The 23,016-nt window shown below is 44.6% G+C and overlaps 1 protein-coding gene across 12 annotated transcripts in view; it reads right to left on the bottom strand.

The window, feature by feature from the left end:
• Positions 1-1,884: 1,884 nt before the first annotated feature.
• The window catches only part of c2cd5 (C2 calcium dependent domain containing 5), an 82,733-nt gene continuing 61,601 nt past the window's right edge, over positions 1,885-23,016 (bottom strand). For 6 of the 12 annotated variants that reach the window (XM_041837573.2, XM_041837574.2, XM_041837578.2 and 3 more), the window contains 7 exons: positions 20,811-20,883; positions 20,560-20,652; positions 16,806-16,844; positions 16,382-16,513; positions 13,885-14,081; positions 13,573-13,719; positions 1,885-2,413 (listed from right to left, as the gene is read on the bottom strand). In XM_041837573.2, coding sequence (XP_041693507.1) covers positions 2,288-2,413; positions 13,573-13,719; positions 13,885-14,081; positions 16,382-16,513; positions 16,806-16,844; positions 20,560-20,652; positions 20,811-20,883 — 807 coding nt within the window. In that variant the 3' untranslated portion in view covers positions 1,885-2,287. The remainder of the gene's footprint in view (positions 2,414-13,572; positions 13,720-13,884; positions 14,082-16,381; positions 16,514-16,805; positions 16,845-20,559; positions 20,653-20,810; positions 20,884-23,016) is intronic. The other 6 variants (XM_041837575.2, XM_041837584.2, XM_041837583.2 and 3 more) reach the window with 4 other exon arrangements.

Genomic DNA, 23,016 nt, shown 5'->3' with positions numbered 1-23,016 from the left:
CCCAATTACATGAAGTCGTGGGCCTATTTTTCCTTGAGCGGATGGTCGGTGGGCCGGAACATACAGTACCAGTCAAAAGTTTGGACACACCAACTCATTCCAGGGTTTTTCTTAATTTTTACTATTTTCTACATTGTAGAATAATAGTGAAGACATCAAAACTATGAAACAACACAAGAAAGTGTTAAACAAATCAAAACATATTCTATATTTTAGATTCTTCAAAGTAGCCACCCTTTGCCTTGATAACAGCTTTGCACACTCTTGGCATTCTCTCAACCAGCTACATGAGGTAGTCACCTGGAATGCATTTCAATTAACAGGTGTGCCTTGTTTAAAGTTAATTTGTGGAATTTATTTCCTTCTTAACGCGTTTGAGCCAATCAGTTCTGTTGTGACAAGGTAGGGGTGGTGTACAGAAGATAGCCCTATTTGGTAAATGACCAAGTCCATATTATGGCAAGAACAGCACAAATAAGCAAAAATAAACAACAATCCATCATTACTTTAAGACATGAAGGTCAGTCAAGCCGGACATTTTCAAGAACTTTGAAAGTTTCTTCAATTGCAGTGGCAAAAACCATCAAGCGCTATGATGAAACTGGCTCTCATGATGACTGCCACAGGAAAGGAAGACCCAGAGTTACCTCTGCTGCAGAGGATAAGTTCATTAGAGTTACCAGCCTCAGAAATTGCAGCTCAAATAAATGCTTCACAGAGTTCAAGTAACAGACACATCTCAACATCAACTGTTCAGAGGAGACTGCGTGAATCAGGCCTCCATTTAAAAAAAAATATTTTACCTTTATTTAACTAGGCAAGTCAGTTAAGAACAAATTCTTATGTACAATGACAGCCTACACCGGCCAAACCCGGACGACGCTGGGCCAATTGTGCGCCGCCCTATGGGACTCCCAATCACGGCCGGTTGTGATACAGCCTGGAATCGAACCAGGGGGTCTGTAGTGACGCCTCAAGCACTGAGATGCAGTGCCTTAGACCACTGCGCCACTCGGGTCGAATTGCTGCAAAGAAACCACTACTAAAGGACACCAATAAGAATAAGAGACTTGCTTGGGCCAAGAAACACGAGCAATGGACATTAGACCGGTGGATATCTGTCCTTTGGTCTGATGAGTCCAAATTTGAGGTTTTTGGTTCCAACCGCTGTGTCTTTGTGAGACGCAGAATATGTGAACGCATGTGTGGTTCCCACCGTGAAGCATGGAGGAGGAGGTGTGATGGTGTGGGGGTGCTTTGCTGGTGACACTGTCTGTGATTTATTTAGAATTCAAGGCACACTTAACCAGCATGGCTACCACAGCATTCTTCAGCGATACGCCATCCCATCTGGTTTGCGCTTAGTGGGACTATCATTTGTTTTTCAACAGGACAATGACCCAAAACACACCTCCAGGCTGTGTAAGGGCAATTTGACCAAGAAGGAGAGTGATGGAGTGCTGCATCAGATGACCTGGCCTCCACAATCACCCAACCTCAACCCAATTGAGATGGTTTGGGATGAGTTGGACCGCAGAGTGAAGGAAAAGCAGCCAACAAGTGCTCAGCATATGTGGGAACTCCTTCAAGACTGTTGGAAAAGCATTCCTCATGAAGCTGGTTGAGAGAATGCCAAGAGTGTGCAAAGCTGTCATCAAGGCAAAGAGTGGCTACTTTGAATTTGTTTAACACTTTTTTGGTTACTACATGATTCCATGTGTTATTTCAGTTTTTATTTTTTTTATTTTTGTCATTTAGAAGACACTCTTATCCAGAGCGACTTACAGTTAGTGAGTGCATACATTTTTTTTTAAATCATACTATTAAAATGTAGAAAATAGTAAAAATAAAGAAAAACCTTTGAATGAGTAGGTGTGTCCAAACTTTTGACTGGTACTGTAGTTATAAATAATTTGTACACTGTAAATTGGCCGCAAGAATCCCAAACAGATATAGTATTTAACAAAAACAGAATAATTTCACACCTTGATTAAATTAGGATACGATCACATAAGCCTATAGCTATGTGTGGGAATACTTGGGAACAGATTTCCTAAATTGGCGAGGAATCAGTCTTTTAGCTGCCTAAAGCTTCACCTTGTATTGGAATGTCTATTATATCACCAACAGACAGACAGAGACATGACAGGATGCCTCTAAATGGCTTATGTAGAGCGCCTTAATGGACAATTAAGAGACTATTTCTCCATCACCTAGTCTGTTTATAGCAGACATAAATCACAATTATTTGGATGGCTAGACTGAAGTGTGTGTGTGGGTGAGCGTGTCATGTGGTCCCGTCGGCCCCAGTCGTGCTGGCCTGTCCGCTAGTCATCAGAGGGGGTATGGCCTCCTGGTCTGATTCTCTGACGAAGACGACAGCATCACCACTAACGTTAATCAGACACTGAGCCTGGAGAGAGACAGAGAGAAACGAGAGAGAGAGAGAGAGCGAGAAGGGTGAGATAGAAAGAGAGGACAGACATGAGGGTCTGTAGCCCTTTCCACTCACAGCCCGTCATCCTGTACACGGGTTGAAAATGGCAGATTTTGACATTGATAAGCGCCTAAATTGGAACACAGTGGCTACAGTAACATGCTATACATGACATCAGAGCTCCAGTTCTCCACTTCACAGCGCTGTATGGACTTTGACTGACAGCCTTTATAAACTTGAGCACCACGCGCGACAAAAAGATGCCCCCATCCCTCCTGCTAATTGAGCTACTTTTGCACATTTGTTGTCTGAGTGAGGGAAATGCTGTAAATCGAGAGGAGTCGATGTATTCTAAATTATGACATGTTGAGGAATATAATAAATACCGCTTTGATGTCATGCAAGCAAACCACACACCAGTGCACTTCACATTTCCATATTTGAAAACTCATGTCATTTACAGAATCAACGTTTATGATCGCTATGTTTGATCCAGTTACAAGGAAAACATGCGTTATACCCTGTGTTGTCCTGAACAGAATGACCCTATGTTTGTTATATTGTGAAGAAAATTTGCCGCGGAACATGCACTTGAATGCATTCATGACGCCATTCTATGCGCAACAAAATTACAATCTGTTTGTCTGAAGTGCCTTTTGAAAGCCTAACACTGTGAGATTCTATTTTAGAACTTAGCTAGCCATGTTGGCAATAGAATAAGCTTTCAAATGATGCCCACCTGACCCAGATTGCAATTTATAACAGAATATTTTTGGATTGCGTAAACATCGTAATTGTGTGATGGTGAGGACGCAGTGCTGTGTTCCAAACAAAAAACTACAAGTGTGCTTGCTTCAGTTCCTCAATGTCAAAGCTAGGAGAGCAAAAAAAAAAAAAAAAAAAAGTACCTTATAGTTGAAGGCTCTTTCCTTGTGTCATAAAAGTGCATTGAAATTACTTAGAAACTGTGCACACTTTGGAGAGGTGTGTGGCCACTTTGAGACAAACCCCAGTTACACCTCTCACTCAAACCCTTCTAATCTTTTTTTCTTATCTTGCACCTACTCCAACATTTCAATGAATATTCTTATTGTTACTGAATGAATCCAGAGTATTTTCAGATTTCGTTATTGACAAATGCTGTGAAAAGTACAGTAAATGAAAAATGCACATAAAATCAACAGTGTAGTGTTTGGATTCAGTCTTGTGTCAGGTGAAATGATGTGTCTTCACCTTTGGTCTGATAATTTCCCCATAATCTCCGAAGTGTTCTCTTTCAATTGCTACCATGGTCATGCCTATCAAATCAAATCAAATCACATTTTATTTGTTACATGTGCCGATTACAACAGGTGTAGACCTTACAGTGAAATGCTTACTTACAAGCCCTTAACCAACAATTCAGTTTTAAGAAAGAATACCCTAAAGAAATACAAGTAACAAATAATTAAAGAGCAGCAGTATTTGTATTTATATTTATTATGGATCCCCATTAGCTGCTGCTGCTGCTCTTCCTGGGGTCCAGCAAAATTAAGGCAGTTATACATTTAAAAAAACAATACATTCATAACAGATTTCACAGCACACTAAGTGTGTGCCCTCAGGCCCCTACTCCACTACCACATATCTACAACACAAAATCCATGTGTACGTGTGTGTATAGAGCGTATGTTATCGTGTGTGTATGCATGTGTCTGTGCCTATGTTTGTGTTGCTTCACAGTCCCCGCTGTTCCATAAGGTGTATTTTTATCTGTTTTCTAAATCTGATTCTACTGCTTGCATAAGTTACCTGATGTGGAATAGAGTTCCATGTAGTCATGGCTCTATGTAGTACTGTGCGCCTCCCATAGTCTGTTCTGGACTTGGGGACTGTGAAGAGACCTCTGGTGGCATGTCTTGTGGGGTATGCATGGGTGTCTGAGCTGTGTGCCAGTCGTTCAAACAGACAGCTAGGTGCTTTCAACATGTCAACACCTCTCACAAACACAAGCAGTGATGAAGTCAATCTCTCCTCCACTTTGAGCCAGGAGAGATTGACATGCATATTATTAATGTTTGCTCTCTGTGTACATCCAAGGGCCAGCCGTGCTGCCCTGTTTTGAGCCAATTGCAATTTTCCTAAGTCCCTCTTTGTGGCACCTGACCACACGACTGAACAGTAATTCAGGTGCGATAAAACTAGAGCCTATAGGACCTGCCTTGTTGATAGTGCTGTTAAGAAGGTAGAGCAACGCTTTATATGGACAGACTTCTCCCCATCTTAGCTACTGTTGTATCAATATGTTTTGACCATGACAGTTTACAATCCAGGGTTACTCCAAGCAGTTTAGTCACCTCAACTTGTTCAATCGCCACATTATTTATTACAAGATTTAATTGAGGTTTGGAGTTTAGTGAATGATTTGTTCCAAATACAATGCTTTTAGTTTTAGAAATATTTAGGACTAACTTATTCCTTGCCACCAACTCTGAAACTAACTGAAACTCTTTGTTAAGTGTTGCAGTCATTTCAGTCGCTGTAGTAGCTGACATGTATAGTGTTGAGTGATCCGCATACATAGACACTCTGGCTTTACTCAAAGCAAGTGGCATGTCATTTGTAAAGACAGAAAACATTTAAATGGGCCTAGACAGCTTCCCTGGGGAATTCCTGATTCTACCTGGATTATGTTGGAGAGGCTTCCATTAAAGAACACCCTCTGTGTTCTGTTAGACAGGTACAGTGGGGGAAAAAAGTATTTAGTCAGCCACCAATTGTGCAAGTTCTCCCACTTAAAATGATGAGAGAGGCCTGTAATTTTCATCATAGGTGCACATCAACTATGACAGACAAAATGAGCATTTCCTTTCCAGAAAATCACATTGTAGGATTTTTAATGAATTTATTTGCAAATTATGGTGGAAAATAAGTATTTGGTCAATAACAAAAGTTTCTCAATACTTTGTTATATACCCTTTGTTGGCAATGAAAGGAGAGGTTCTTCTTTGTCTGAAAGCAATGGCTAGCTAGTTTGCTAACTATTCTAGCTAGCTAACTAACTAGCTATCAGCAACGGTATAGTTGTTTCACGCCTGAGAGTGCCTGTAATTACGCCAGCTGGCTGCCTACAATATAATCACATACAATAATTGCCTACCATTCAGCTGTTTTCTAACCTCATTGTCTGAACCGTTAACATTAGGTAGCAAGTGGCTACTGTGCTTGAAAATTAGCAAGCTTGTTGCAACCTGGATAGCTACTTGTAAACAATAGCTGGAACGACCGAGTGAACAGACGCGAACTGGCTGAGTCAATTCAGTGGCTAGCTTTGCACTTGGCTAGCTAATAGTAGCTGCTAGGGGTAAGTCATAACCTACACTTGTGTTTTGTTTTTTTCATATTGATAGCCCGAGTCGCTCAAGGAATTCGGGACATGGGTGACTAGCTAACGTTAGTTTGGCTCTCTCTGTGTGTTCGTGCCGTGTGTTATGACGAGGTGCCCGGACGTTTTTCACGGAATAATACTGCACCTAGTTAGCTAGCTGAATAAACTAGGTTAGTCTATTCCTAGAAAACATTGAACCGCTGTAGTTTACAACAATTATAGTTTCGGAGGTGGAAGTTGGGAGAGTTATATTTGGGAGTTGTGGCTCTCTCCTTTCCCAGATGTCTAGTTCATTTTATTCCGATCTCCTCTGCATTATTGTAGCCATCTGCTGCAATGAAGTCATGCCTCTGCCTATCCCTGTTCTCTCCTCTCCGCACAGGCTACACAAACGCCTCACACCGCGTGGCTGCTGCCTCTCTAATCTGGTGGTCCCTACACGCACCACACACCTGGAGTTCCAGGTCTCAGGCAGCCTCTGGAACTGCCGTTCTGCTGCCAACAAGGCTGACTTCATCCCAGCCTATGCTACCCTCCAGTCCCTCGACTTCCTGGCGCTGACGGAAACATGGATTACCACTGAAAACACTGCTACTCCTACTGCTCTCTCCTCGTCTGACCATGTGTTCTCGCATACCCCGAGAGCATCTGGTCAGAGGGGTGGTGGCACAGGAATCCTCATCTCTCCCAAGTGGACATTCTCAATTTTTCCCCTAACCCATCTGTCTATCTCCTCATTTGAATTCCATGCTGTCACAGTCACTAGCCCATTTAAGCTTAATATCCTTGTCATCTATCGCCCTCCAGGTTCCCTTGGAGAGTTCATCAATGAGCTTGACGCCTTGATAAGTTCCTTTCCTGAGGATGGCTCACCCCTCACAGTTTTGGGGGATTTCAACCTCCCTACGTCTACATTTGACTCATTTCTCTCTGCCTCCTTCTTTCCACTCCTCTCCTCTTTTGACCTCACCCTCTCACCGTCCCCCCCCTACTCACAAGGCAGGCAATACGCTTGACCTCATCTTTACTAGATGCTGCTCTTCTACTAATCTCACTGCAACTCCCCTCCATGTCTCCGACCACTACTTTGTATCCTTTTCTCTCTCGCTCTCCTCCAACACTACTCACTCTGCCCCTACACAGATGGTAACGCGCCGCCGCTGGCTATGTCCCTTCCGTCTTCAAGAGAGCGAGAGTTGCACCCCTTCTCAAAAAACCAACACTCGATCCCACTGATGTCAACAACTACAGACCAGTATCCCTTCTTTCTTTTCTTTCCAAAACTATTGAGGGTGCCGTCTTTAGCCAACTCTCTTGCTATCTCTCTCAGAATGACCTTCTTGATTCAAACCAGTCAGGTTTCAGGACTGGTCATTCAACTGAGACTGCTCTTCTCTGTGTCACGGAGACTCTCCGCACTGCTAAAGCTAACTCTCTCTCCTCTGCTCTTGTCCTTCTAGACCTGTCTGCTGCCTTTGATACTGTGAACCATCAGATCCTCCTCTCCACCCTCTCCGAGCTGGGCATCTCCGGCACGGCTCACTCCTGGATTGCGTCCTACCTGACCGGTCGCTCCTACCAAGTGGCGTGGCGAGAAGCTGTCTCCGCACCACGTGCTCTCACCACTGGTGTCCCCCAGGGCTCAGTTCTAGACCCTCTCCTATTCTCCCTATACACCAAGTCACTTGGCTCTGTCATATCCTCACATGGCCTCTCCTATCATTGCTACGCTGACGATACACAACTAATCTTCTCCTTTCCCCCTTCTGATAACCAGGTGGCGAATCGCATCTCTGCATGTCTGGCAGACATATCAGTATGGATGACGGATCACCACCTCAAGCTGAACCTTGGCAAGACGGAGCTGCTCTTCCTCCCGGGGAAGGACTGCCCGTTCCATGATCTCGCCATCACGGTTGACAACTCCGTTGTGTCCTCCTCCCAGAGTGCGAAGAGCCTTGGCGTGACCCTGGACAACACCCTGTCGTTCTCCGCTAACATCAAGGCGGTGACCCGATCCTGCAGGTTCATGCTCTACAACATTCGGAGAGTACGACCCTGCCTTACACAGGAAGCGGAACAGGTCCTAATCCAGGCACTTGTCATCTCCCCGTCTGGATTACTGCAACTCGCTGTTGGCTGGGCTCCCTGCCTGTGCCATTAAACCCCTACAACTCATCCAGAATGCCGCAGCCCGTCTGGTGTTCAACCTTCCCAAGTTCTCTCACGTCACCCCGCTCCTCCGCACACTCCACTGGCTTCCAGTTGAAGCTCGCATCTGTTACAAGACCATGGTGCTTGCCTATGGAGCTGTGAGGGGAACGGCACCTCTGTACCTTCAGGCTCTGATCAGTCCCTACACCCAAACGAGGGCATTGCGTTCATCCACCTCTGGCCTGCTGGCTCCCCTTCCTCTGCGGAAGCATAGTTCCCGCTCAGCCCAGTCAAAACTGTTCGCTGCTCTGGCACCCCAATGGTGGAACAAGCTCCCTCACGACGCCAGGACAGCGGAGTCACTCACCACCTTCCGGAGACATTTGAAACCCCACCTCTTTAAGGAATACCTGGGATAGGATAAAGTAATCCTTCTACCCCCCCCCCCCCTAAAAAATAAATAAAAAATATTGTAAGGTGGTTATCCCACTGGCTATAGGGTGAATGCACCAATTTGTAAGTCGCTCTGGATAAGAGCGTCTGCTAAATGACGTAAATGTAAATGTAATGACACAGGTCAAACGTTTTCTGTAAGTCTTCACAAGGTTTTCACACACTGTTGTTGGTATTTTGGCCCATTCCTCCATGCAGATCTCCTCTAGAGCAGTGATGTTTTGGGGCTGTCGCTGGGCAACACAGACTTTCAACTCCCTCCAAAGATTTTCTATGGGGTTGAGATCTGGAGACTGGCTAGGCCACTCCAGGACCTTGAAATGCTTCTTACGAAGCCACTCCTTCGTTGCCCGGTCGGTGTGTTTGGGATCATTGTCATGCTGAAAGAACCAGCCACGTTTCATCTTCAATGCCCTTGCTGATGGAAGGAGGTTTTCACTCAAAATCTCACGATACATGGCCCCATTCATTCTTTCCTTTACACGGATCAGTCGTCCTAGTCCCTTTGCAGAACAGCCCCAAAGCATGATGTTTCCACCCCCATGCTTCACAGTAGGTATGGTGTTCTTTGGATGCAACTCAGCATTCTTTGTCCTCCAAACACGACGAGTTGAGTTTTTACCAAAAAGTTCTATTTTGGTTTCATCTGACCATATGACATTCTCCCAATCCTCTTCTGGATCATCCAAATGCACTCTAGCAAACTTCAGACGGGCCTGAACATGTACTGGCTTAAGAAGGGGGACACGTCTGGCACTGCAGGATTTGAGTCCCTGGCGGCGTAGTGTGTTACTGATGGTAGGCTTTGTTACTTTGGTCCCAGCTCTCTGCAGGTCATTCACTAGGTCCCCCCGTGTGGTTCTGGGATTTTTGCTCACCGTTCTTGTGATCATTTTGACCCCACAGGGTGAGATCTTGCGTGGAGCCCCAGATCGAGGGAGATTATCAGTGGTCTTGTATGTCTTCCATTTCCTAATAATTGCTCCCACAGTTGATTTCTTCAAACCAAGCTGCTTACCTATTGCAGATTCAGTCTTCCCAGCCTGGTGCAGGTCTACAATTTTGTTTCTGGTGTCCTTTGACAGCTCTTTGGTCTTGGCCATAGTGGAGTTCGGAGTGTGACTGTTTGAGGTTGTGGACAGGTGTCTTTTATACTGATAACTAGTTCATATAGGTGCCATTAATACAGGTAACGAGTGGAGGACAGAGGAGCCTCTTAAAGAAGAAGTTACAGGTCTGTGAGAGCCAGAAATCTTGCTTGTTTGTAGGTGACCAAATACTTATTTTCCACCATAATTTGCAAATAAATTCATTAAAATCCTACAATGTGATTTTCTGGATATTTTTTCTCAATTTGTCTGTCATAGTTGACGTGTACCTATGTTGAAAATTACAGGCCTCTCTCATCTTTTTAAGTGGGAGAACTTGCACAATTGGTGGCTGACTAAATACTTTTTTTCCCCACTGTAACTCTGTATCCACAATATAGCAGTTAAGTTTTTCCAGCAGCAGACTATGATCGATAATGTCAAAAGCCGCACTGAAGTCTAACAAAACAGCCCCCACAATCTTTTTGTCAACAATTTCTCTCAGCCAATCATCAGTCATTTGTGTAAGTGCTGTGCATGTTGAATGTCCTTCTCTATAAGCATGCTGAAAGTTTGCTGTCAATTTGTTTACTGTAAAATAGCATTGTATCTGGTCAAACACAATTTTTTCCAATAGTTTACTAAGGGTTGGTAACAGGCTAATTGGTCGGCTATTTGAGCCAGTAAAGGGGGCTTTACTATTCTTAGGTAGTGGAATGACTTTTGCTTCCCTCCAAGCTTGGGGGCACACACATTCTAGTAGGCTTAAATTCAAAATATGGCAAATAGGAGTGGCAATATCGTCCACTATTATCCTCAGTAATTTTCCATTCAAGTTGTCAAACCCCGGTGGCTTGTCATTGTTGATAGACAACAATAATTTTTTCACCTCTTCCACACTCACTTTACAACGTTTGTCTTTCATAATTTCGTCAGATATACTTGGATGTGTAGTGTCAGCAATTGTTGCTGGCATGTCATGCCTAAGTTTGCTAATCTTGCCAATGAAACAAATCATTAAAGTAGTTGGCAATATCAGTTGGTTCTGATTCAATGAATGATGTGGCTGAGTTTGCCTTTTTTCCCAAAATGTCATTTAAGGTGCTCCAAAGCTTTGTACTATCATTCTTTATGTCATTTATCTTTGTTTCATAGTGTAGTTTCTTCTTCTTTTTATTCAGTTTAGTCACATGATTTCTCAATTTGCAATACGTTTGCCAATAGGTTGTGCACCCAGATTTATTTGCCATTCCTTTTGCCTCATTACATTTTACATTTTAGTCATTTAGCAGACGCTCTTATCCAGAGCGACTTACAGTTAGTGAGTGCATACATTATTTTTGTATTTTTCATACTGGCCCCCCGTGGGAATTGAACCCACAACCCTGGCGTTGCAAACGCCATGCCCTACCAACTGAGCTACATCCCTCATCCCTCCCAACCATACCATTTTTCACTTCCTCATCAATCCACCAGGATTTAGCAGTTTTTAAAGTCATTTTCTTAATGGGTGCATGCTTATTAGAAACTGGAATAAGCAATTTCATAAATGTGTCAAGTGCAGTGTCTGTTTGTTCCTCATTACACACCACGGACCAACATATATTCTTTACATCAACAACATAGGAATCACTATAAAAAATAACAATAGCAAAATAACAATAGCGAGGCTATATACAGGGGGTACCGGCACAGAGTCAATGTGCGGGGGCACCGGTTAGTCGAGGTAATTGAGGTAATATGTACATATAGGTAGAGTTAATAAAGTGACTATGCATAGATAATAAACAAAGAGTAGCAGCAGCGGTAGCAGAGAGAACAGTCTATGACTAGGGTGGCTGGAGTCTTTGACATTTTTAGGGCCTTCCTCTGACACCTTTGTCTTGCTCATGTTGAGGGAGAGGTTGTTGTCCTGGCACCACACAGCCAGGTGTCTGACCTCCTCCCTATAGGCTGTCTCATCATTGTTGGTGATCAGGCCTACCACTGTTGTGTCATCAGCAAACTTAATGATGGTGTTGGAGTCGTGCCTGGCTATGCAGTCATGAGTGAACAGGGAGTACAGGAGGGGACTGAGCACGCACCCCTGAGGGGCTCCCATGTTGAGGATCAGTGTGGCGGATGTATTGTTATCTACCCTTACCACCTGGGGGCGGCACGTCAGGAAGTCCAGGATCCAGTTACAGAAGGAGGTGTTTAGTCCTAGGGTCCTTAGCTTGGTGATGAGCTTTGAGGGCACTATGGTGTTGAACGCTGAGCTGTAGTCAATGAATAGCATTCTCACATAGGTGTTCCTTTTGTCCAGGTATGAAAGGGCAGTGTGGAGTGCAATAGAGATTGCATCATCTGTGGATCTGTATGCAAATTGCAGTGGGTCTAGGGTTTCTGGGATAATGGTGTTGATGTGAGCCATGACCAGCCTTTCAAGGCTACAGACGTGAGTGCTACGGGTCGGTAGTCATTTAGGCAGGTTACCTTAGTGTTCTTGGGCACAGGGACTATGGTGGTCTGCTTGAAACATGTTGGTATTACAGACTCAGACAGGAAGAGGTTGAAAATGTCAGTGAAGACACTTGCCAGTTGGTCAGCGCATGCTCGGAGTACACGTTCTGGTAATCCGTCTGACCCTGCGGCCTTGTGAATGTTGACCTGTTTAAAGGTCTTACTCACATCGGCTACAGAGAGCGTGATCACACAGTCGTCCGGAACAGCCGATGCTCTCATGCATGTATCAGTGTTACTTGCCTCGAAGCGAGCATAGAAGTAATTTAGCTCGTCTGCTAGGCTCGCGTCACTGGGCAGCTCGCGGCTGTGCTTCCCTTTGTAGTCTGTAATAGTTTGCAAGCCCTGCCACATCCGACGAGCGTCGGAGCCGGTGTAGTACGATTCAATCTTAGTCCTGTATTGACGCTTTGCCTGTTTGATGGTTCGTCGGAGGGCATAGCGGGATTTCTTATAAGCTTCCGGGTTAGAGTCCCGCTCCTTGAAAGCGGCAGCTCTACCCTTTAGCGGATGTTGCCTGTAATCCATGGCTTCTGGTTGGAGTATGTACGTACTGGTCACTGTGGGGACGAAGTCATCGATGCACTTATTGATGAAGCCAGTGACTGATGTAGTGTAGTCCTCAACGGCATCGGAAGAATCCCGGAACATATTCCAGTCTGTGCTGTTGAGTGCGGTCTTAGTGCCAGCATCAGTTTGTGGTGGTAAATAGACAGCTACAAAGAATATAGATGAAAACTCTCTTGGTAGATAGTGTGGTCTACAGGTTATCATGAGCTACTCTACCTCAGGCGAGCAAAACCTCGAGACTTCCTTAGATATCGTGCACCAGCTGTTGTTTACAAATATACATAGACCGCCACCCCTTGTCTTACCAGAATCTGCTGTTCTATCCTGCCGATACAGTGTATAACCCGTCAGCTGTATGTTATTAATGTCGTTGTTCAGCCACGACTCGGTGAAACATAAGATATTACAGTTTTTAATGTCCTGTTGGTAGGATATACGTGCTTTTAGTTCGTCCACTTTTTATCCAGCGATTGTTTGTTGGCCAATAGTACCGATGGCAAAGGCAGATTAGCCACTCGTCGCCGGCTCCTTACCAGGCACCCCAATCTCCTTCCGCGATATCGCAGTCTCTTTCTCCTGCGAATGACGGGGATGAGGGACCTGTCGGGTGTCTGGAGCAAATCCCTCTCGTCCGACTCATTAAAATAAAAATTATTCGTCCAGTTCAAGGTGAGTAATCGCTGTTCTGATGTCCAGAAGCTCTTTTCGGTCATTAGAGACGGTAGCAGCAACATTATGTACAAAATAAGTTACAAACAATGCAAAAAAACAAACAAAATAGCACGGTTGGTTAAGAGTCCATAAAACGGCAGCCATCCCCTCCAGCGCCATATGCTTTTTATAGTTTATTTCAATTTGGCCCTATCCACATAGGCCAAGTTCCACGAGTGTAAGGGGTTAACGTGGTGGTTATTCAAGAAAATGTTGTAGTTCAAACAGAACAATACTACAGGCCTCCAGTTCTTTAACTAACAGAGCAAATGAACAGTGTGTGTGTGTACCTGGTTCTTGTTGGGGTTTTCCATGAAGACACACTCCTTCATGCTGTATGACACTACGGCGTTGCCCCCCAGAGCTGCTACATGGGCACGGACCATGGCAAACACCTCCGCTATGAAGGAATGGAGGAACCCACTTACACCCCCCTCCTAACACACACACACACAGGTAAATATGTTAACCTTTGCGAAATCACTGCAATAAGCTAGCAGAAGAACAGACTACGCACACCACAAAAAGACATGTAATCATTTCCTACTCATCTCTGATGACACCTGCAGGAATCTATTACATAAACGTGTGTGTGCGTGTACCTCTCGTAGTGACGTGGTCTCTCTAATGAAGAACATGTTGATGATTCCCAAGTATTTGATGATGCGCGTCCTGGGAAGAAAGGACAGAGGAGTCATCTTCACCACGATAACAGGGGCACCACATGGCAACGACCTGGTGGAGCGTAGCGACCGGGACCGCACATCTGGGAGAGGACTGCAGCGCTCTGAAGACGAGACTGGAGGAAGGGGAGAGAGAATGGGGGAGAGAAAGGGAGCGAGCGAGAAAAAGAGGGAGAGGGAGGGATGGAGATTCCAGACTCAGCCTTTAGATGGTGCTAAAAAGAATAGCAGATATGATGAGCTATGAGCTGGTGGAAATGGATATAGAGTGGGTGTGTGAGAGTGTGTGTGAGAGTGTGTGTGGAGATTGAATGCAAACTATATGCAGGGGTTAAAATTAGGCCGGGTCCAAATGAGAGCCAGGCAGAGCTGAGCCCTGGTAACTTTGGAAATGCACATTTTGAATTAGGGCTATCAATTATTATTTTTTGTCCACATGTAATTTTCCTCAGCCAACAACACGAGTAAGCAACAGCAAAATTAGACAACCCCATAGTAGAATAGTTTATCTATCAAATTGGTCAGCTTGACTTGCACTTCCTTGTGTGTGTTTACTCTGTCCTGTCCACTTCATCCCCCCTGAGTACTTTCACTGAGATGTCTTTGTAGTCTGATACTAGTTTGGAAAGACGAGTTCAAGCACCAGATTCCAAACTCTCCACCATGGCCAAGACCAATGAGCTCTCCAAGGATGTCAGGGACAAGAAAATAATATTTATCTCAAGAGCAAGGAGCATTCAAATTGTGAGTGCCGCACAGGGAGAGAAACATGCATGCCCAGTCATTGTACAGCATTCTTAATGCAGTCACGGGAAAACACACCTTTGAAAGCAATTTTGAAAAGAGGAGGATCTTTTACTATGCTAATTTCTCAACTCCCAAAAATGTGTGAACTGCACCATTTTAAGCGGCTAGGTTTATGCACATTTAGTACTAGCCAATGATGTTGAATGCATAGGGAGACCAGGGCTAAATGTAGCACGAGTCAGGTGGAACTGGTAGGCCTACATTATATTCACTGTACATGGTCCTTGGATGAGTGGCAGTAGCATGTTTTTTGGGACTTTCCAGCCATCAATATGTTGCTAACTAGCAACAAAATAATGTTTAGAGTTTGGTCTAGCTAATGATCAGCCCAATGGGGTAAATGCAGATGGGAAAGCCTATGCTTCAGCCTATTTATTTATTGACACTATACTGCATTAGTTGGGCTACAGAAGGTGATGTCATCAGGCAGGTGATAACCTGCCTGACGATATGGAGAAATATGTTATTGGGAGGGAGAAATAATATTTTTGATTCATTTGAGTAAAGTGTCCTTTTAAAAAGTCACCATAACTTACCTTCTTACAGTCATTGTACAAAAAAATGTGTAGGTCCCGCCGCAACCTGTAGTATGCTGTGATAGGTGTCTTTGTCAGTATATATTGTTTAGGCGTGCCCACGAACTAGGGACCCCACACCTCCCAAATCCCAATTTAACCACTCACTATAAGCTGTGTGTGTGTGTGTGTTCGTGTGTGTGTGTGTATGAGAGAGTGCGCAGCAGGGTAGCATTGTGACAGTATAATCACAGTGATGAAAGCGTGAGCTGCCATGCACCATTCAGTGACAGACAGACAAACTGCCATACAGCCTCTGCAGACAGACAGACATACAGATACAGACAGACAGACTGGCCAGGCCTTGTGTGCATGTGTATGTGTGCATGCATTTACCTGTTTATGTGTGTGTGTGTGTGTTAAGAGTCCCTATGTGGGCTTGTTTAAATTAGTGTGTGTGTGTGTGTGTGTGTGTGTGTGTGTGTGTGTGTACGATCAATACAAAACAGAAACAGAGAAGGCAGTCTGCTAAGCAGAATGATTGAATCAAGCCAGAGTGTGAAAGATGTTCCATCTCGTAACATAGTGAATGAAGCTTCAATCCGACCAGAAACCTTCAGAGCCAATTTGAATAACATTAAGTCTGCATCTCAAATTACTCCCCACTCCCTAATTAGAGCATTACACATATGGCTCTGGTTCAAAGTAGTGCATTAAAGGGAATAAGGTGTGATTTGAGATGTGTTGTGTCATTTAAACACAGTTAATTATGCTCAGTTATCATCACAGTTTATGACAAAGTTAATTTACGTAGCATCAAACTGCAATTCCCCCAGTCGCCAGCTTTAGTGAGATATGTTTTTAGCGTGTTTTAAGATCCTCTTTTATGTTTACTTCCTCCATGTCTGTCACTATGGCGACAGGGTCAGAGATTATACACTGGCTGTTGGTTGGTTATTCCTCTGAGGGGCGGGGCTTCAACTTTCACACTCTAGCTAATCAGCTGGTGCATGATCTGCGACGCTCCGCCCCCCGGTGGCAATTGGGGAGGGATGTATATTTTTGTGTGTGTGTTTGTGTGTGTGCGAGTGTACCAGAGTTTGCTAGCGACTGTGTCCTCCTACTTGTCTTAACTGATCCTCGTCTTATGGTGTGAGCTTTCAGCCTAAGCAGCTCTAGCCAGGTGCTGCATCTGTCTGCAAAGGAACCGTAATCAACCGAGGAAGCTGGAGAAACATACACACACAAGCGCGCACACACACACAACATCCACACCGCATATATGCGCGCGCACACACACCACACACGCACACACATACCGAAAACCGCATACACCCATGACATAGAACATAATACAGACACATAAAGAAAAAGAACACAGGACAAAATAAAAATAAAAGAACATAGAGAAAATAAAGGAGGAGGTTGGGGCGGAGCAGGAGAACAAAAGGATGAGAACTTAAAACAGGTCCGTGGTAGCCATGGCAGCAGGGTGGGGGGTGGGGGGGGGGGGCTTACCTCGAGACGAGGAGTGGATCATGGCACTCTCTGGAACACCTGTCGACACACACACACCATGATGCACTGCCACACACACAACCACAGATGTTGACTCTTCAGTCCTCAGCAAGATACAACACACTGTATCTCAATACCTTACAGACGCTTCCTTTCCTACACCCTATTCCCTAGTCCTTATACCTGGTCCTAGGATCCACATCTTGTTCCCTAGTCCTAAATCCTAACTCCTACGTCTAGCTCCTAGTCCTGGCTGAAGTGGAGGAGGTGAAGGGCGGCCATTTTGGTTTAACCCCTGCTCTCTCTCCAGACCAGCGAAGAGCAGGTTTGTTTCTCTTCTAGACATCACAGTGCTATTACTCCACATAGCTCTACACACACAGACACAGATAGGGCTGCAGGTCTAAAATACCTGAGAGAAGATGTACCTGGTCATACAGTCACAGGCGGTAAAGTCATGTTTAAGACAACTACTACAGAACATATTGAAATAGAGGACAGAGAATAGAACACTATGGTTAAGGGAGCTTCTAGGGGTGAGAGGCTGCCGTTTTACAGCCCTCTAACCAATTGTACTATTATGTGTGTTTTTCCGCGTTATTTGTAATTTATTTTGTTCATAATGTTTCTGCCATCGTCTCTTATAACCAAAAAGAGCTTCTGGATATCAGGACAGCGATTACTCCCTCGTATTGGACGAAGATTTTTTCTTCAACGAGGCGGCCGCGAAGGATATCATACAGACACCCGACAAGGCCCAAATCCCCGTCATTCGCGTGAGGAAGAGACGGAGATATCGTGGACGTAGATCGGGGTGCCTTGTAAGGATCCGACGGCGAGCGAGTAAACTGCCTCTTCCATCAATCCTATTAGCCAACGTTCAATCATTTGAAAATAAATTGGATGACCTAAGATTACGGTTATCCTACCAACGGGACATTAAAAACTGTAATATCTTATGTTTCACCGAGTCGTGGCTGAACGACGACATGGATATCATACAGCTAGCGGGCTATACGCTACATCGGCAGGATAGAACGGCTGACTCCGGTAAGACAAGGGGTGGCGGTCTGTGTATATTTGTAAACAACAGCTGGTGCACAAAATCAAATACAAAGGAAGTCTCGAGGTTTTGCTCGCCTGAGGTAGAGTTTCTTATGATAAGCTGTAGACCACACTATTTACCAAGATAGTTTTCATCTATATTTTTCATAGCTGTCTATTTACCACCACAAACCAATGCTGGCATTAAGATTGCACTGAATGAGTTGTACAAGGCCATAAATCAACAGGAAAACGCTCATCCAGATGCAGCGCTCCTAGTGGCCGGGGACTTTAATGCAGGGAAACTTAAATCCGTTCTACCTAATTTCTACCAGCATGTTAAATGTGCAACCAGAGGAAAAAAAACTCTAGACCACCTTTACTCCACACACAGAGACGCATACAAAGCTCTCCCTCGCCCTCCATTTGGCAAATCTGACCATAACTCTATACTCCTGATTCCTGCTTATAAGTAAAAACTAAAGCAGGAAGCACCAGTGACTCGGTTAATAAAAAAGTGGTCAGATGACGCAGATGCTAAGCTACAGGACTGTTTTGCTAGCACAGACTGGAACATGTTCCGGGATTCTTCAGACAGCATTGAGGAGTACACCACATCAGTCACTGGCTTCATCAATAAGTGCATCGATGATGTCGTCCCCACAGTGACCGTACGTACATACCCCAACCAGAAGCCATGGATTACAGGAAACATCCGCACTGAGCTAAAGGGTAGAGCTGCCGCTTTCAAGGAACGGGACTCTAACCCGGACGCTTATAAGAAATCCCGCTATGACCTCCGACGAACCATCAAACAGGCAAAGAGTCAATACAGGACTAAGATTGAATCGTACTACACTGGCTCTGACGCTCGTCGGATGTGGCAGGGCTTGAAAACTATTACAGACTACAAAGGGAAGCACAGCCGCGAGCTGCCCAGTGACACAAGCCTACCAGACGAGCTAAACCACTTCTATGCTCGCTTCGAGGCAAGCAACACTGAAGCATGCATGAGAGCACCAGCTGTTCTGGATGACTATGTGATCACGCTCTCTGTAGCCGATGTGAGTAAGACTTTTAAGCAGGTCAACATTCACAAGGCCGCAGGGCCAGACGGATTACCAGGACGTGTACTCCGAGCATGTGCTGACCAACTGGCAAGTGTCTTCACTGACATTTTCAACATGTCCCTGACTGAGTCTGTAATACCAACATGTTTCAAGCAGACCACCATAGTCCCCGTGCCCAAGGACTCTTAAGATAACCTGCCTAAATGACTACCGACCCGTAGCACTGACGTCTGTAGCCATGAAGTGCTTTGAAAGGCTGGTCATGGCTCACATCAACAGCATTATCCCAGAAACCCTAGACCCACTCCAATTTGCATACCGCCCCAACAGATCCACAGAAGATGCAATCTCTATTGCACTCCACACTGCCCTTTCCCACCTGGACAAGAGGAACACCTACGTGAGAATGCTATTCATTGACTACAGCTCAGCATTCAACACCATAGTGCCCTCTAAGCTCATCACTAAGCTAAGGATCCTGGGACTGCATGGCCAGGCACGACTCCAACACCATCATTAAGTTTGCAGACGACACAACAGTGGTAGGCCTGATCACCGACAACGATGAGACAGCCTATAGGGAGGAGGTCAGAGACCTGGCCGTGTGGTGCCAGGACAACAACCTCTCCCTCAACGTGACCAAGACAAAGGAGATGATTGTGGACTACAGGAAAAAAAAGAGGACTGAGCACGCCCCCATTCTCATCGACGGGGCTGTAGTGGAACAGGTTGAGAGCTTCAAGTTCCTTGGTGTCCACATCACCAACAAACTATCATGGTCCAAACACACCAAGACAGTCGTGAAGAGGGCACGACAAAGCCTATTCCCCCTCAGGAGACTGAAAAGATTTGGCATGGGTCCTCAGATCCTCAAAAAAATTCTACAGCTGCACCATCGAGAGCATCCTGACTGGTTGCATCACCGCCTGGTATGGCAACTGCTTGGCCTCCGACTGCAAGGCACTACAGAGGGTAGTGCGTACGGCCCAGTACATCACTGGGGCCAAGCTTCCTGCCATCCAGGACCTCTATACCAGGCGGTGTCAGAGGAAGGCCCTCAAAATTGTCAAAGACTCCAGCCACCCTAGTCATAGACTGTTCTCTCTGCTACCGCACGGCAAGCGGTACCGGAGTGCCAAGTCTAGGTCCAAAAGACTTCTCAACAGCTTCTACCCCCAAGCCATAAGACTCCTGAACAGCTAATCATGGCTACCCTGACTATTTGCACTGCCCCCCCACCCCATCCTTTTTACGCTGCTGCTACTCTGTTAATTATTTATGCATAGTCACTTTAACTCTACCCACATGTACATATTACCTCAACTACCTCAACTAGCCGGTGCCCCCGCACATTGACTCTGCAACGGTACCCCCCTGTATATATAGCCTCCCTACTGTTACTTTATTTTACTTCTGCTCTTTTTTTTCTCAACACTTTTTTTGTTGTTGTTTTATTTTTAAAATAAATGCACTGTTGGTTAAGGGCTGTAAGTAAGCATTTCACTGTAATGTCTGCACCTGTTGTATTCGGCGCATGTGACCAATAAAATTTGATTTGATTTTAATGAGGGATGGCTATTGGAGGTTAGGCAGTTGTTAGTGGTCAGGACTTATAAGGGGTAAGCTGTGGTGGTGTGTACCTGAAGGTTTGGCTGTTGGCTGGTTGTTGGAGGACGTTGACTCTCCACACAGCTCCATAGAAAACTGTAGCTGCTCCTCATTCTCACCACTCCCTGGAAAACAAACAAACACACACAGAGTTCAATCTCTTTCACCCCTCAACACAACCAAGTGCAATAACTCAAGTAGAGGGTCTTATCTCCTTCAGCTCTTCGTAACTCCTTATCCCTTTATCTCTAACCCCTGACCTATAGCCTTTGAGCATACTAACCCCTGGTAAGAGCCTTGTCTGCTGCCAGCTGAGTCTCCTTTTCAAAACTCATGGCTACGGCCGTCACCGCCACCTGGAGGGGAGAGGGGGGAGAGGGGGGGAGAAACAAGAGAGGGTATGTGAGATAATGAGAGAGAATTAAACTATCATTACCTTGTTGCTATCATTTATTGACACAATGTCAGGTAAAGTGATGGGGGGAAAAAATGTATACAGTTACATATCGCGGTATTATTTTTGGATGATATTATATCGATATTTGACTCAAAGTATCGACTTCTTAAAAAAGGTAGCTTTAGCTAGCGCTAGTCGGCACCAAAACTCTGGTATTTTTCATCCTATAGCCCAAGTAAGGCTGGGCTATATGGCCTAAAAATCCTATCTCGATTTTTAAAAACGTATAGGCGATTCACAATATATATCTAGATTTTTTACAAATGTTTTCTCTAAATAAGCGTTGTTGTACAATTAAAAGGTCAAATACACTGCATTTCAAACAGTCAGCAATAATCTAATGAATTCAGGGCTTATGAAGTTATACCTAGGCTAAATATAAGCCTTCCACAACCATAAGACCCACAAACAATTAAATTATTTTATCAAAATAGTTTAACTTGCTGTTTTTGCAATAATCACTGATCTGGTCTTCAAAAAGAAAGGAAAGGAGGACCAAGGCACTCTTCATATAATATACAGTGGGGGAAAAAAGTATTTAGTCAGCCACCAATTGTGCAAGTTCTCCCACTTAAAAATATGAGAGAGGCCTGTAATTTTCATCATAGGTACACGTCAACTATGACAGACAAATTGAGGAAAAAAAATCCAGAAAATCACATTATAGGATTTTTTATGAATTTATTTGCAAATTATGGTGGAAAATAAGTATTTGGTCACCTACAAACAAGCAAGATTTCTGGCTCTCACAGACCTGTAACTTCTTCTTTAAGAGGCTCATCTGTCCTCCACTCGTTACCTGTATTAATGGCACCTGTTTAAACTTGTTATCAGTATAAAAGACACCTGTCCACAACCTCAAACAGTCACACTCCAAACTCCACTATGGCCAAGAACAAAGAGCTGTCAAAGGACACCAGAAACAAAATTGTAGACCTGCACCAGGCTGGGAAGACTGAATCTGCAATAGGTAAGCAGCTTGGTTTGAAGAAATCAACTGTGGGAGCAATTATTAGGAAATGGAAGACATACAAGACCACTGATAATCTCCCTCGATATGGGGCTCCACGCAAGATCTCACCCCATGTGGTCAAAATGATCACAAGAACGGTGAGCAAAAATCCCAGAACCACACGGGGGGACCTAGTGAATGACCTGCAGAGAGCTGGGACCAAAGTAACAAAGCCTACCATCAGTAACACACTACGCCGCCAGGGACTCAAATGCTGCAGTGCCAGACGTGTCCCCCTGCTTAAGCCAGTACATGTCCAGGCCCGTCTGAAGTTTGCTAGAGTGCATTTGGATGATCCAGAAGAGGATTGGGAGAATGTCATATGGTCAGATGAAACCAAAATAGAAGTTTTTGGTAAAAACTCAACTCGTCGTGTTTGGAGGACAAAGAATGCTGAGTTGCATCCAAAGAACACCATACCTACTGTGAAGCATGGGGGTGGAAACATCATGCTTTGGGGCTGTTTTTCTGCAAAGGGACCAGGATGACTGATCCGTGTAAAGGAAAGAATGAATGGGGCCATGTATCGTGAGATTTTGAGTGAAAACCTCCTTCCATCAGCAAGGGCATTGAAGATGAAACGTGGCTGGGTCTTTCAGCATGACAATGATCCTAAACACACCGCCCGGGCAACGAAGGAGTGGCTTCGTAAGAAGCATTTCAAGGTCCTGGAGTGGCCTAGCCAGTCTCCAGATCTCAACCCCATAGAAAATCTTTGGAGGGAGTTGAAAGTCTGTGTTGCCCAGCGACAGCCCCAAAACATCACTGCTCTAGAGGAGATCTGCATGGAAGAATGGGCCAAAATACCAGCAACAGTGTGTGAAAACCTTGTGAAGACTTATAGAAAACGTTTGACCTGTGTCATTGCCAACAAAGGGTATATAACAAAGTATTGAGAAACTTTTGTTATTGACCAAATACTTATTTTCCATCATAATTTGCAAATTAATTCATTAAAAATCCTACAATGTGATTTTCTGGATTTTTTTTCCTCATTTTGTCTGTCATAGTTGACGTGTA

This window comes from Coregonus clupeaformis, chromosome 19 (genome assembly GCF_020615455.1).
Source record: "Coregonus clupeaformis isolate EN_2021a chromosome 19, ASM2061545v1, whole genome shotgun sequence".
NCBI lineage: Eukaryota > Metazoa > Chordata > Actinopteri > Salmoniformes > Salmonidae > Coregonus > Coregonus clupeaformis.
This window is presented reverse-complemented; position numbering and strand designations above follow the sequence as displayed.